The 15,790-nt window shown below is 32.5% G+C and overlaps 4 protein-coding genes across 5 annotated transcripts; 1 reads left to right on the top strand and 3 right to left on the bottom strand.

Annotated features, from left to right (window-relative positions):
* Positions 1–290: 290 nt before the first annotated feature.
* Positions 291–4,660, top strand: LOAG_07104 (hypothetical protein; the record flags this gene model as incomplete). Its single annotated transcript, XM_003142638.1, has 13 exons — positions 291–407; positions 747–851; positions 1,054–1,185; positions 1,462–1,557; positions 2,313–2,407; positions 2,552–2,774; positions 2,897–3,040; positions 3,189–3,271; positions 3,412–3,541; positions 3,660–3,748; positions 3,828–3,981; positions 4,120–4,242; positions 4,586–4,660. 13 exons carry the CDS (start codon positions 291–293, stop codon positions 4,658–4,660), a joined length of 1,566 nt encoding a protein of 521 aa, XP_003142686.1.
* A 498-nt stretch (positions 4,661–5,158) lies between these two features.
* LOAG_07103 lies at positions 5,159–7,693 on the bottom strand (the record flags this gene model as incomplete). 2 transcript variants are annotated; one of them, XM_020447340.1, is made up of 8 exons in its annotated part: positions 5,399–5,415; positions 5,706–5,776; positions 5,883–6,009; positions 6,333–6,471; positions 6,584–6,728; positions 6,823–6,901; positions 7,300–7,423; positions 7,634–7,693. In XM_020447340.1, the coding sequence occupies 8 exons, from the start codon at positions 7,691–7,693 to the stop codon at positions 5,399–5,401; spliced, it is 762 nt and encodes a 253-aa protein (XP_020305892.1). The 2 variants fall into 2 exon arrangements, with proteins under 2 accessions (XP_020302420.1, XP_020305892.1); XM_020447339.1 differs by lacking the exon at positions 5,706–5,776 and having other exon boundaries at positions 5,159–5,415.
* A 3,288-nt stretch (positions 7,694–10,981) lies between these two features.
* LOAG_07102 (hypothetical protein) lies at positions 10,982–11,347 on the bottom strand (the record flags this gene model as incomplete). Its single annotated transcript, XM_003142636.1, has 1 exon — positions 10,982–11,347. A coding segment is annotated over one exon (336 nt), but the record flags the coding sequence as incomplete, so codon positions are not given.
* A 3,585-nt stretch (positions 11,348–14,932) lies between these two features.
* Positions 14,933–15,363, bottom strand: LOAG_07101 (hypothetical protein; the record flags this gene model as incomplete). The annotated part of the gene is made up of 2 exons (XM_003142635.1): positions 14,933–15,134; positions 15,239–15,363. The coding sequence occupies 2 exons, from the start codon at positions 15,361–15,363 to the stop codon at positions 14,933–14,935; spliced, it is 327 nt and encodes a 108-aa protein (XP_003142683.1).
* Positions 15,364–15,790: the final 427 nt, after the last annotated feature.

The raw sequence follows: 15,790 nt of genomic DNA, 5'->3' as shown, positions 1-15,790 counted from the left end.
TACCTACTACTACTATATATATATATATATATATATATATATATATATATATATGCGAAGACTTTTTTCTAATTTGTAAGGTTATGCTTCATTGAGCAAATGGGTCATTCAGAGAATGAATCTTTTGGCATATGAGTATGTGAAATTGGCTGAATTGAAGAATACTAAGTTCCTAAATTGGAACCGATTAAATTTGGAAGTTATCTCAATAACTGTGGCTTCTTAGCAAATTTTACTTTTCAAATTCAAATTGATTTTATTTCTTTTATAGAGAATTTACGCAGATAACGATGGAGGTAGCGAATGAGAAACAAGCTATTCCAATTGCTGATTTAGGTGTCGATCAACTTACTTATTTTCAGCGACAACTTGACCAAGAAATTGCATTCCTCACCGAATCCTTAAAAGTTGGCATTTCAACATTTGACTTCATTTTCCGATAAAGCTTAAAGAAATACCTCATAATTGCACATCCTATCCGTTTATAATATATTGTTTCAATTCACCATTCTCACTTGATGCAGGGATGTCTTGAATAGATGAGTTTCGATAACAGCTGAAAAAGAAGAAAAATCCGTCATCGCTTCCAAGTAGTGGGAGCGATGACGCTTTGCTGATATCAACTGATATCTGTTTTACATCGGATGTTATTGTTAGAATTAAGTCGCTGGTACTTTCTAATGAAGCCCTCTAAGGATATTGTTGCAGTTCCACGGGATTACTACTTTGTTTGTGGTGCATTCCAGGAACTGAAGATTTTCGAATCGAAATTTATCGCAAGTGAAGAATCAGTGATGAATGCAGCCAAAGTTCCTAGTGATGGAGAAATTTTGGTGCCATTAACGGAGTCGGCAAGTTTCCTTTTTATCATTTCCATAATCTTGAGTAGCTTTTGATACATTTAGGGCTTCAGTATTTTTTTTTCATATATATATATATGTCGAGCATATGCTTCTCAACTTCTTGAGCGTAGATACTAAACAAGAGAGGTTCATTCATTCTAATATTCACGTTATCGTTTCTTCCTTTCCATTATTAACACTTGTATTTCAGATGTATATTCCTGCAAAAATAGCTGATCCAAAGAATCATCTGATTGAAATTGGTACAGGATATTTCGTGGAGATGAGCACTGAAAAAGCAGTGGATTACTTTAGACGGAAGCAAGCATTCTTAAAACAGCAGGTAGATTTTTGTTAAGTGAATTTAGCGGTGTTTTTTGTTTCCTCGGTAGTTCATCATGAAAGCTGTAACCAAGTAGGTAGTTTTCAATTTTGCCATAGGAACTTGGTGCTGTTGAAGAGATGCAGCTCACTACTCTTATAGGTGCAATTATTCGGAATCTGGAATTTCTATTGTAAGCGCGATTTCAGATTTCCGCTTCTGTTATTTCTAGAACTATGTTAGGCTAAAGCATTAATAATTGTTCAGAAGGTATTGTCAAAACTTTTGAATTTTTAGATGGAAGTGATAGAGGGAGTCTTACCCGAGAAATATCGAGCTAGAAATGCCATTGTTGACAATTTGCAGAAGAAAATAAATGTATATTGTTCTCAGGTTCAAATGACGAATATGAATATTGGAAAGTAAAAAGTGATCTTTTGTTTTCATATCATTTTTGTACATAGTGACGTCAGTAAAAGTCTGAATTTTTAGTCATTGTTGCAGTTGACATGAGGATTCATTTCTCTGCGTAAATATTTTTTGAACGTTTTTTTGTTTGTTTGTCGGCTTTGTCTTTTTTATGTCTGTTCTACAGTAATTCAATAAATATAAGTCATTTGATGGTCTTATCGTGTCTTGCTTCAAATGCAGTATGTCGAAATATCTTTTTCTTCCACAAACATGCATAGGTTCTCATCGACATTAACAATGGATGCTTTGCTATCAGTTACACGGAAACGACTATTTTGCTATTGTAATCTCCGAATTATACACCATAAATAAGAAAAAACAAATAAGAATTGATGCTTCAGGTATAGTATCTAATAGGGGTGGAGTGTATTTTGGATGCGTGCTGAACCGATTTCGAATTGTGAGAGAGCATTCTTCCTCAGTTCATTTAAGCAGAATGTGGTAATTATTAAAAGTTGACAATTAAATGATTTAATGATTGTTATTGTGGGGTAGTGCTCCTTTTAGCTAACTTAGGAAGTACATGGAGGTGGTATGTTTCATACCATTGATATGTAACATTGGTGGGGATGAATTTATCATATGAAGAAATTTTCATAAAATATTATGAGGATTAAAGAATATTAGATGATTCAGTTAGCATGTGACTGGAATTTTGATGATGTCTGTGGTTACAGCGAATTGATGGACGCAAATGTGATGAATTTCGAGAAGTGAAAGTTATCGTTGGTTCTGAGCTTGGTAGTTGTCTTGTTATGCTTGGAGAAACGAAGTAAGTCCGTTTATCTGAACATACTAAAGATGGGAACCTCATCGCTAAAATAGCCTGAAGATTAGATAAAGGTTGAAAATCTCGGACTCGGAAAATTTTTTATGTTTTAACAATAACTTTATTAATAAACTCAATATTTTCCAGAGTTTTGGCACAAGTGAGTTGTTCACTTGTGGAACCTTCAACTGTTAGAGGTAATATGGGCACGGTTGAAGTACATGTAGATATGTCACCTATGGCCTCTCCTGACTATGAAGATGGTCGTCTCGGTTCAAAAGGTCTTGAACTAATGCGAATCCTTGAATTGTTATATCGTAACTCTGGTGTTATTGACCTCGAATCGCTGTGCTTAAGGACATTTAAGCAGGTACTTAGCTGTTCAGTGCATTTTTTCATATACTGAAATTATGAGCTAAATTTCTGCAAAGCAATGGACAGTTCTATGAAAATCTTTTGGCTGTGCATTTTTCTGGAGTCATCCATTTTCAGGTCTGGCAGATACGAATTGATGTTCATGTATTGGCTTCAGATGGGTCGTTAGTGGACTGTGCCTGTATCGCATCCTTAACTGCTCTTGCCCATTTTCGAAGACCCGATGTTTCTGTGCTTCCTGATTCCATCATCATTGCAAGCGTTTTTTAATCATTATATATGAAGTGGCGTTTTTTTACAAAATCTCATGAGTTAGATGTTGTGAAGAAATGCTATTTCATCGTAATAATTGTGAGGTCATTTACTGTTATATCGCTTTTTCCTGCATTTCGAAATATGAAGTTTTCAGCACGGTAATGACGAGAAAATGCCGATATCGCTCAATATCTATCACATGCCGGTTTGTATAACATTTGGAATCACTTCAGACGGGTAAGAAATGTTAAATAAAAAAAGGATAGGAAATGCGGCATCCTTGGTTACGAAAGTGATTTTAGCGTCGTTGTTAGATAACGTTTTTGTCCTCTTTTTACTTTTTTATTTACTGTTTCTCCTATCGTAGTTCGTTTCAGCCAAAATATAATTGATCCGACTGATAAAGAGGAACAATGTCTAAGAGGGTCGCTTATTGTGGCTACAAATAAAAGGCATGAAATTTGTGCATTGCATCAGTCAGGAAATTTCCTGCTTAGTGAGCAGTTGGTAAGCCAACATCTTCGTTAGCTGATACGCTTTCTTCAAACGTGGTCATATTAATTAGTGCTAATGAAGATCCCAGTTGAAGAGTGCAAGCTTAAATAGGTTTGTAAATAAGTTACAGATTGTGCAGTGTGTTGATCGAGCAATACAAAGAGCTGTTGATGTATCAGAGTTGATATATTCGGTTATAGCGGATGATAATTTGAAAAGGTCTCTTCCGCTTTCTATGATATTCTTGATTGCTGTCCACTTTTTTGTCTATCTTGCAAATGTAATAGGAACTTTTTAGATCGAATCGACAGCAAATAAATGGATTTAGCGAACTTATAAGCTTAAATGTGCTTACATCACATCACTGCGAACCCAATGAACTTATTGCTCCTGCAGTGAAAATTGATGCACTAGAAAGTATTCCTAACATAGAAGAAACCGTCACAGTTGGTGTAAGTTGTGACCAGTCATTAACTAGAAAGCGAAACATTTTCAGAACATCCGTAAAGTAAGTAATAGCTTATGTAAAAGGAATCCAGAAGATATCGAATGGAATCCAGTTATTTTTTCGCTGTTGAAATTTTTTTCAGGACAACCAGATGCAAATCGGTAGTGACAATAAAACGGTAAGACAAATGGATGATGAAGATGTTAAGCTTATGGAACAAGTCCAAAGTATCGTATCCTTAGAAGAATCAAGGGGACAAGAAAATGTAAGACTTAGTGCTTTTTTATGGTTCTCCTAATCCAGTTATCTCTTTCATCCTTTTTAAAACCAGCTTTCCTGTCACCATTGCGACAATTATTTTGATGTACTAAAAAAGATGAGAGCCGATTTGCTTTGTTTGGCGACAGTCTTCCTCTATCATGTTCCACGTAACATAGCTCACTACTACTAGTGATTTATATAGCTCACTGCTGCACTAGTGATTTATATAATAGCAAACATTAGTGAATGTATAAGCATATAACTACTTTTAAACACGCCGTTCTATTACACACGCAGCTTTTCAAAATATTAGTATGACTATGAATTGTAAAATTGCGTCCTTCCAGGAGAATTCACAAGATCTGGAAGAGGTTGATGAGCTTTTACAAGGCATTGAAGAAGAATTTGGATTACGTGACTGACTGGTCAAAAAGGGTGATTTCATTCTCTCTTTACTGAGTGAAAATCAGTCTATATAAAAATAATGAAAATCTGAAATATGGCAAAGAATGTATCACATATAACATAAACAAGCTAAATAATTACTTTAAGAAATACAAAAATAATCTAACAACGTTGTGGGCAGCACAAGCATGAAAGTGATTTTTCAAATAAATAATAAGTTCCTCAGTCATAGGAAGTTCTACAATAAGTTTAATATACAATATATAATATTCAATATAACTATTGAAAATTTATTGCAAACACAGAAACGAAAAAATTGGGTCCGGAATTCTAAACACTCATTGTTCATAAGTGAATGTCAAATCGCACCCACTCTCCGAATGTGCTAATTTTAGTTTTGTAGCAAATGATCATCAATGTGTTGGTGTGATAATTTTGATTGAGAAGCATTTCATTCAAAAAGCGATAGAAATATGCTACAAAGTTCATTACTCTTCCTAGTGTTCTGGAACAGATATCAATGGCACAACTAAATTTAAGAACCTTCGAAAAAAAACAGATTATTTATTCGCGTATGCAACAAAATATGGCGCATCGTTCTAAAAAAAAAGTGATATAAACAATGAGAAATAAAGTATGGGATCTCTTACGAGGAAGAGTTTTTTATATTTCACGCAGTGCATCGTCGTCATCATCATCTGAATCGAGAAGTAAAAGCCTTTTCCGTTCAGCTCGAAAGCCTTTCCTGTGAAAAGTTATACCACTTCCACGTCTTAAAAGAAATCAACTATCTTTTCACTTGTAAACCACATCACTATTCTCACATAGTAAAATGAACTACGCGGTAGAGGGCGTAACAGATTCGTAAGACAGGACATATGACCTAAATTGTATTAAACACCAAAACAAAGTAGGCTTCCTACCAATAAAAATAATGGTCATAAAAGAAAGATTCCGTAGAAAGTATCATTGTTAAAACATAAAATTCAGCGAAAACAATCCTGCATTTAATCCGAAGCGTCTGTCATGTATGTCATTGTGACTATTTGTTATAAACCTTACCCGTGCTATGCAGACCGTGCGATTGTTGTCTTGCCCTAGAACCCACCGGGTACTGTACGCCATCACCGCAACTGAAGTTCAACTAATATCACTACACAAACTAAGTTGTTAAAAATAAAAATATTCTAAGCCTCGCAAGATTCAATCCACTAAAAATAGCACAGAAATAATACTTACGATGAAAATATAGGTAAGAACCAGAGGAGGTATGTATCACCAAAAACTTGTCTGAAATTGCGTCGTATGCCAAGATTAAAGCCATTTTTATCAATACCATATATGAATACAGGAGGACGAAATGATTCTGGAAAGTTAATATATAAATTCAAATGATTCCATAATTGACTGCATTAACTGTCTAATTCTACAGCTGTCCTTGAAAAAACAAACATTTTGCAATCTCTTTTCAAAAATTTATGTATGCTGTCTTTGGAAAAAGAAACATTTTGCAATCTCTTTCCAAAAATTTATATACGCATTTAAGCAAGAGCAAGTCTTTGAGCAAGCAGTTTGTCGTTGCAACAATAAAGACAAGCGGATATAACCAAAAATTGTGTGGAGTATCTTAATTTAGAAACATATGCGAGGAAGTGTTTGAGTATTGGAGAAAGCAGACACATAACTGACCAATTGTAGACTGATTTCGCGCCGTCAAATAAACATGATATGTCAGTAGGCAAGTAATAGAAGCCGCGAACATTCCAGCCACAAAAAAGAGAAAAACGATGTGGAAGCGGCCAAAACCAGCACTTAGTCGTAAAGCATTCTGGAATCAGTGAAGTGATGTAATTATGGAGAACTGTCTGTTTGTTCTTAATGTTATTGCTTAAACTCTGACTATATAAAGCATTATTTTGATATTTTTAAGCAAAACTTACTTTCCAGAATGCAATGAAATATTTTAAATCTGTTAGCATACTCCAAAAGCACAAAATAAGACCGTAAAAGAGAAATTGAAGGAAAAATTTATAATTGAAATAATTGATACACGTATTGACCCAAGGACAATGATGATCAAATTTCCTGAAAATACCATCACCACGATTTCTTGGTCACGATAACTGTAATTAAGGAGATTTACCAATTGCAGTTTAGAAACATATAAAGCAAAACTTACAAAACGCAATGACCACAAACAGAGCAATGATGACAACGATCAGGTTTGATGCAACTACATTTATAACAGTACCGTATACCTGAAACCTTTGCCAAAATAGCAAGATAAATTTTGCGCAAAACTTTGAAACGTTCCACAAAATTCTGTAATATTTAATCGTACTGCTAGAAAGGCTAAAAATAATTATCTGGCACAAAAGCCATAAAGTTAATTGTGTGCCTTTTCGCATGGCGGTATATACAGATTTCAGAAAGAACTTATGACCCTAACTTTATTTGATCCACCGACAGTTGGGCTACCACTTCATTTAATAACATTACTCAGCACATTAATTATTGGAACCATAACATATAAAAGCATCAAAAGGTTGACATGCTACAAAGTAATTTGTTAGTATCTTTATGATGAAAATGAAAAATTGGTCCCACTGGATAAAATCTGAAAAAAAAAAAAAAAAAAAAACTCGAGAAGACATACTTCCATCGCTATTACGGTTGTCTACTGAAATCTGATGTTGTCTTACGTAACATTCCAATATTTCTTTGCATTCCAATTCTTCTAAACTACAGAGATCTTGCCGCGTTTGTGAGTCAACATAAAACTGCAAAATGAAATGCTCATACTGTAAAACAAGGTGCTGATAGGAATTTCTGTGTAATGTATGGGAAAATATCGTAATATATTATTAAATTCCTACGAACATTTTTCTAGAATAACCATTATTAATTCTTTGGTCATTTCATATAATTAACACCGAATTTTGAGACTCCACAGCATACATGCAAATCTATTATATAATAAAATATATTACCATTTTGGGTGGCCGGCCAACAGGTCGGAAAATCGTTACATAGTATGACCACAAAAACATAAACAACAATAAATGAAAGACAAACAGGTACACAACACGTTCGAAACCGCTTTCGACCGTAACTGAACGCAATAAAGATATGGTGATATTAGTTAATAAAATGCATCTAGATTAAGAAGAGCAATATAAATATATTTTCTTTATTTTTTTTCTCATCTACTATTTCCATTTTAAATCAGTTTAGCCAATAAAAATGAGCTGAATGAGTTTTACCCATAATAGTAATTGTGAAGAATGGTGCAGTTTAGAGTGCCTGTGAAGCTGGATAAAGTTTCTTTTTTTCCTTTTCTGACTTAACAACTATTTAGCCGAATAATTAGCAGTGAAATAAAGCTATAGTGTTGGAAATAAAGGATAACTTACAGAAGCATAACTGTACGACGTATGCAAAATATGCCCAACAAAGTAATGAGAGAATAAAAATAACCGGCAACCAACGTATAAAGGAAATAATACTGCGTAAACAAACATTATCAAAACAAATCATATCTGCAACCATATTCACGTGGTAATGGGAAACAAACGTATTCCAACTTATGTGACAACCTCATCCCCTCTTCCAAGTAATTACAATGAAATGTGGAAAAACAGTTAATTCCTGCTTCTTTCGTTTCAATTTATTGATCTTTCGTGAAAGCGACAGAAATACCAATAGCACAGCGTGTCGCCTGAGATGATGATATCAGACAGAAATGATGGTAGCGATATCTGATTGATGTCTTAATCCAGCGGTTTTCAAAGGTCAAGCCTATGATAGCCCATTTAAAAACTAAGGAAAAGAATCACACTCAAATTTTTAAAAGTTTCAATAATAAGACCAGACAAAAATAAACAACTGACCGTACAAATGACCTTTTCTATCGCATTTCTTTCACTTGACACTTTCGGATGTAAAAAACTTTTTGACCTGAAGAACAATACGGAGAAGTGATGTGCTAATGAGGATGAAAGTTCGAAATTAAATGTATAACATTACTTCCACCAAGCACCTTCATCCTGAAAGGCCAACTCTATTAATGAAAATGTAAGGCTACCGGAAATGAATTGAAGCATGAAAATAATGCGGTTGCACATGCAATAATATTTTCCCAGCTGGTGTGAAGGATGGATGGACTTGTGTTTTCCTGGGTCTCTGTCTCCTCAATAATTCAGTTCAATGGACTTCTTGTGTCACACATAGTACTATCAAAGAATATTCATACAATATCACGCGATACCATACCTCTTATTAACAAATGAACCTAATTAATTCCAGAATAAACACTTGAGCGTTACTTCTAAAATATTTCTGCAAGCATTTTTGTCACTGATGCGCTTCCAATCCATTTATAGATTTAATGAACGGTAGGTTGTAAAGGACGAATTGAATATTCATGATTTGAATAAAGGATTAAATTGAATGGGATGCTGTTGTGAAATGGTTGTGACAAGTCAAGGCAAAAGCAAGTCAACGCAAGGTCAACTTGACTTCCACACTACTCAACTTAATGACTCACACCGCTCCCCATTTTCCTCGTCTCCCGCCTTTCTAAATTTCGATGAATTCGAATAAATATTGCCAAGACAGGATATTATCCATCGCTCCATTATATTCATCCGTTTTTCCGTTGCTTTCTCAAAAGACAATTCTTTATTTCATTAATTAAGTAAGATAGAGTAAGGTAAGGAAGGTTTAGGGGGAAAGTTGACCTCTGATTGACCTTTGATCACCATAGTACTGTGAAAGATGGAAAATTGATTGTAAATGGAGGATTACATTGATTTGATTATTTTAAAAAAAATGGCTTTCGGTTTGTATTTGAATTAGTTCGAACAGAGGAATTGTACTTTAGTAGTATTCATGTTAAGAAGGTATTTTTTGCATAAATAATAGGGACATTTTATCATTTATCCTTTTTTTCTTCTTTTATTATGTATTAGTCTTTAAGTTTTTGTATTTTAATTTCAAAAATCTTTCAATTTTTTTCCATTTTCAAGCAATCTTTGAAGGAAATTCGATAAAAAATACGATGAAAAGTTTTGTTACTTTACTTATGTATCATAAATACTCTTTACGAAATTGAATATAGAATGGTAAGAGACCGGATATCGATATAGAAGACTAACCGATAATAATAATTCTTGACAAATTTTTTGTCAATAAGATGAAATGATGAAACGGGTCCATTCTGCTGTTGCATTGTACAAATGTTGCAAACAGAGTACAACTGGTTATGGAGAGTATAATTTCAAAAATTTTCTTCATTCATTTAATTCATTTGCGCATATCTGTTCATAAATATATATATTTTTACACACTGTACTATTAATTATCGAAATAATTTATACTACCAGACGGATCTTATCCTTCAGAGATCAGGGCGTTAAGCGATCAGAGATCGGTTGATAAGATGTCTAGAAGATCATGCTTATCATATCTGAGAATGAAGATTAGAAAAAACCAATAGCTGGAATCAAATGCATAATTGGACGTCCTGAATTTATATTGCTCATCGTACGAATCTCTTAGTTTAGACTACTTTAAGATACTTTTCTTTGTGAAAATAATACTAAATTTTTGGTTGTTAGCTTGGCTTCAAATCCGATGATGTTTGATTTACAATGTCTTTATTTCAGCTTTATTCATGCAACTTAACAAGAAAATTGTTGATCACCTTGCTGGAGGAAAGCTTATGGGAGTTTTCCCATAAAATACACATTTTTAGGCTTTCCTATAACACAGCTATCTGGCCATGATCTTTCATAATTTATATAATAATTTGTCTGGTCATAGTTTCCAATTTATCTGCTCATGTGGAAAGGTTTTGAAGAAAACTGTTGTATTTTTGTTTCTATCCAAGGTAAGGAAAATTCATAAGCTTCCAGAAAAATTCTCCACTGTACTGTATCACTAAGTACCAATTTACCCATAGAAATTTCTGGGCACATTCAGATAAAGGTACTGTCCTAATTAAATGGCCAATGGCAGAATTGCTGTTAATTAAATGTATAAGAAAAAAAAATAGGTTACCTATAATGCAATATCTGGCTATAACCTTCCACAACTATCTGGCTAGAACTTCCCGGAAGGCTATTTTCTAGAATGACACAATAAATGTGATAAATGACGACAGCGTCACCTTCACATAATTGACTTCTATTGCAAGATATGAAGAACGACATATTGACGTGTACTCAATTGACACATTATAGAGTGACAAAGAGATAGCAATAGGCTAAGCAGTGTGGAAGAAATGTAGTTTGGATGGGAATTGGAATGGGACATATATTGGCTTGCTTTCGCTATAACTTGGCCAATGATTACATTTTAGCCAATGATTATAAGTTAATGGTTAAAAAAAAAAAAAAAAAAAACCCGAATAAATGGGAGGTTGGATGAAAGCAGTGAGGTAAGGATAAACGGTGTGTATGTGTGTGTGTGTGTGTGTGTTGTGTGTGTATATATATATATATATATATGTGTGTGTGTGTGCGTGTGTGTGTATGTGTATGTGGATTGAAGCCAGAAGTAGAGAGAAAGGAAGAGAGCCTCAATTCGAAACTAGACAAAACCTTAAGCAGACCTAAAACACTTGTCCTCATTTCTAACATTATTTTTCTGCTTTCGTTTACTACACACAACACTTTGGAGCAAATGTTTCGATTACTGCAATCTTTATTTTCTTTCATCACTTTAAATATCACGACCTGATGATAATATATACTTCCAAGTTGCAAGCCTTGCTTTGGCTTTATTTGCGTGTTGGCAATGAAGAAGCCTTGGCTTGACTTTATATAAATACTGACAATGGAAATGCCTTGACTTATCTTTCCTTTCCATTTCTTTTTTTTTTTTTTGCTACCGCATGGCTACTTTATTTAGCTTATCATGAAATGTATCGTAACTCATTCAATTTCAAATTCCGGATTACTATCTGCACTCTTCCAGTTCAATTCAGTTCGCCTGAAATTCAGTTCAAATTAAACCAACTTCATATTCCGACTACCCAACAACTGTTCAGTGACCCCATATAGAAATATGCAAAATTCCAAGAGTGCGAAAGAATAAATCTATTGTGATGATCCGTTGAAGATGTATATCGTAAGTATTAGATGTTTCGAGGGTACACCTTAATTGCTTTCTTTTATGAATAATTATAATGGTGAAGACCGATGCAGTTTGATTATTTAAAACTACAAGAAATTTTCCTTCACAATTTCTCTCTTCTTATTTTACGAATACAAATACTAGTTGACACATTCAGATAAAGACAAAATCAATTGTCACACTTTTTTTTTCTTACATGTTATTATTACAGTTAGGAAATGGTATATTTCAATTAAGTTTACATTGATATGTTTATTGTTCGTGTCAATCATTCCAATTTTTCTGTCAATTAAGACAAGTAAATTGTCATTTTATTTTGTTAATTATTAGTTAAATAATTATTTAATTTCCAAAGATCACTTTTGAGAAAACAATAATGGATTATTTAACTTAACCTTTTACACACACAAAAACTAGTTGACACAATCAGATAAAGGAAGTGTCGCATTTTTTTCTTGTTTTTATTGTAGTTAGCAAATAATAAAGTATATTTAAATTGGGTTGGCATTAAAATGTTTGTTGTTCTTATCAGTCATTTTATTTTCTTATTAATTGAGGTCAAATAAATTGTTATTCTATTTTGTTTTATTAATTATTAGCAACTGTTCGATTTCTTAGGAAACATTTTTTTTTTTTTGAACAGATTTTAAATCGTTTTTTGATTACTCAAAAATAGATTTGGATAGGTTGTTGGTAATACATAAATAATGGAATATTTGACCATTGGATTCAAATGATTCATTCACATTTTCCAAAGTTGCATATAATCTTTCTGTCCTTAATTGACTTTTTTCCAAACTATTCAAAATACTTGATGAACAATCCTATTTATAATCTTCTTAAATTCCAAACTGACAACTTTTTATGAATAGATTTGTAATGGCATTTATTGATTACTCAAAATAAATTTGAATAGGTTATTGGTAAAAAGTAAAAAGGTATTTGCATTGATCTCGTTTGATTCAATTGAAATGTTGAATTTTAAAAATTATTGCAAAAAAAGAAAAAAAGATTAATAGAATCAGAGAGAAGAGAAACTTTTTATGAGATATACAGAAAGGAAATTTCTTTCTTGTGTACTATTAAAAAGTTACCTAGAAAAAAATGGTCCTTTTCCATTTAAAATTACAATTAAAAAAATGTCACCAACTTTTTTAAATATGTTTTTTTTTCAAAACATTCATTCCTTAGGGAAGATATATTAATGATGATTGATGATCTTTTCAAATAATTCTTTTAAAATGGAATAATAAATGAAAGTGATGACATTTTTGTTTTAATAAATTTGTTTAACGAAAGATTGAGTAAATTGAAAGGCAAAACTATTAATTGATTGGGAATTTTAACAGTATATTGTCGTTTTTTTAAGCTGTTAAATTATATATATTATTGGCGTTAATCATTGTGTTTTCAGTGTCAATTAAATTTTGAAAAAAAAACCTTTTATTCTGGTTTGACCTTTTTCTTGTCTTACAGCATTGACGAAAGAATTGAATGCTGATAAATTAGGTTCTCCTAATTGCAATATGATTGTTGACCTTTGAAAGTATAGAATGCCTTTCTTTTTTTACAAATTATTTTAATCTCATGCAACTTTTTCATTAAATATTTACCAGATTTGCTTGAATTTGTGTCATTTTAATTTTTGCAAACTATGACAATTCCCGTATTATGTCTTATTCTTTTACTACAGTTTCTCCTTTAATTGCATATTTTTATTAAAGGTATCTAAGCTTTGAACTTTAGATTTTAGGCCTTAAGTTCCTGAAATTTATCCTTCAATAAAACTTCATGAGTTATATCTTATTGTTTATACAAAAGGAATGTTAAGCTTTGAGACAACTTCTTCAAAGAGTAATGGGAAATGAAAGATATTCATCATAACTAGAGTGAATAATATCTCCATGAAGGGTAAGTACAAAAAAAGTTTCAAATCTTAGATTACAAAGAAAGCTTTAAAGTCCTAGACCCTAAGTTTTCGCTAATTTCTTCTCTTGTTACTTAAATGTGCCTAATAAATGAAATAAAAAATGTTCATTTTTAAATTTTTTTCTTTCATTTATGGTTTTTTTTTTTTAAACAAATACCTTTCATTTGGTGCACATTTAATTATCTTTTCGTCCCATCTTTAAGTATTTAATTACGAATGATGCTTAAATTTACGTATTTTTACTGACAATGGCGTGAAACACTTCCAGATTATGATAACATAGTTAGTTATTATAAATGATTAAAAAAATTTAGCTAAGCATTACTTTAGTAGAAGTTACTGATAAGCGACAAATGTGATTTTCCTCTCTTCGGTAATTTTATGCTATTTTTGTTTTCCCCTAATTCATTGAAATTTCATTTTATTTTGACACTTTCTTCACGGTTGACACATTTTTATACTCGATTTCTCATTCAGTTTTCCGATTTGTTCGATTTTTGATTATTCGATTTTTCGATTATTCGACTTTAATTATTCAATTTTTATAATGTTCTTCCATCTAATTGGGAATTTGATTCGTGATCATATTATAAGAAGTAAAAACACAATGGAGAATAGCGATCTTTAACTTCTAGAAATAGTTTAGTCATATTTTCTGTTTTTGTTTTTGTTTTTTTGTTTCAATGTTTCTCTCAAAGTTGAATTTAGGTTTAGTCAGCTTGTTTTGTGTGCTTACCTTTTCGAATTTTAACAATGAATGCTTCCATCTATTTGTTGTAATGATGAATGATGTTAGACAAAATGGGCCAAAGACTTTCTACAATTTCTTGTCCATTTCAGGCTTCATTCATTAGCATATATTTATTTAACTTGATGACTTCTGACCTTTTCTTGACCAGGAATCATTTTAACTTTTTTATTTGCAGTAAGGAATCATAAGATCCAACTTCAAAAAAAATAATAAAATGTGTTAATTTGAAAACAATCTTTAATCAAAAACTTTTAGTTTATCAAACATTGATAGGAATAGTCTCTCTCGCTTGTTTTCCATTGACCGCACTCCTATCTTGGTGCGGATCATACTCACATTCTCGCGAATCACCAATTAGGAATCATTGGTTATGTCCCGGTAAGTAACAGAAGTGTGACAGAAAGCAGAACCTTAATAAATCCATTGTTGCAGATAGCAAAGCAACGAAGTTAAGAATACGAATAATAACTTTCAACTTCGGCAAGTGACCACTTTGGTATATTTCGATGAGAACCCATTACAGGTCATTTGATATCGATGGCATTCTGATAACTTAAAGTCATTCATCTGCTGGACTAAATCAATGGTTGCTTTGAATGTTAAGATCAAAATGTCATCTCGGGTATTTGTCCCCGAAAGATTTGTACTTAGAAAATGACACAATGAGAAGATTCTTCAAGCAGAGCTTCAAATGCTTCATGATTCACAGATAGCATTAATGGAGCAGCTGTTCTATCCACCTCCGTTCATCCATACATCTGTCCATTGTACTTTTACCCCTTTCCCCCCGAGCTCCCCTGCCACCCACATATAGGAGGGGCAACAAAAGGCATGGCTATTATGTAAATTAGTTTCTTCGAGCTGTCCTTATTTCTATACACTTTTTTTTTCATCGCAGCCATATTTGTAAATGCAGAGTGCCAAAGGATTATTTTTCTTTCGTCCTAGACCTAAATAACCAGACTCTTTTTTTTTCTTCCTCATTTGACAGTAATAGTTCCACGTTGGCTTGAATAAGATATCCACTTTTTTTTCTTTTTTTTTTTCTTCATCGTATCAATAGCTAGGCTTCGGTAACTCGAAAACCTCATCTTATAGGGTTTTTTTTTCCAATATAGCTTCCTGGTTTATTTAAATTATCTGTCTCATTTTTGTGACATCATTTAGCTATCATTAATTGGATGCATCGATGAGAAGCTCTATTTTGAGTTTTTCTGATTTGAATTAGAAAAATTTCCAACTTTAAATTTCAAAAATTTTCAAACTTTCCAAACACAATTCAACAAAGATCAACAATTTATTCCGAATACTATTCAAATTTGTAGTTTT

This window comes from Loa loa (genome assembly GCF_000183805.2).
Source record: "Loa loa unplaced genomic scaffold supercont3.126, whole genome shotgun sequence".
NCBI lineage: Eukaryota > Metazoa > Nematoda > Chromadorea > Rhabditida > Onchocercidae > Loa > Loa loa.
This window is presented reverse-complemented; position numbering and strand designations above follow the sequence as displayed.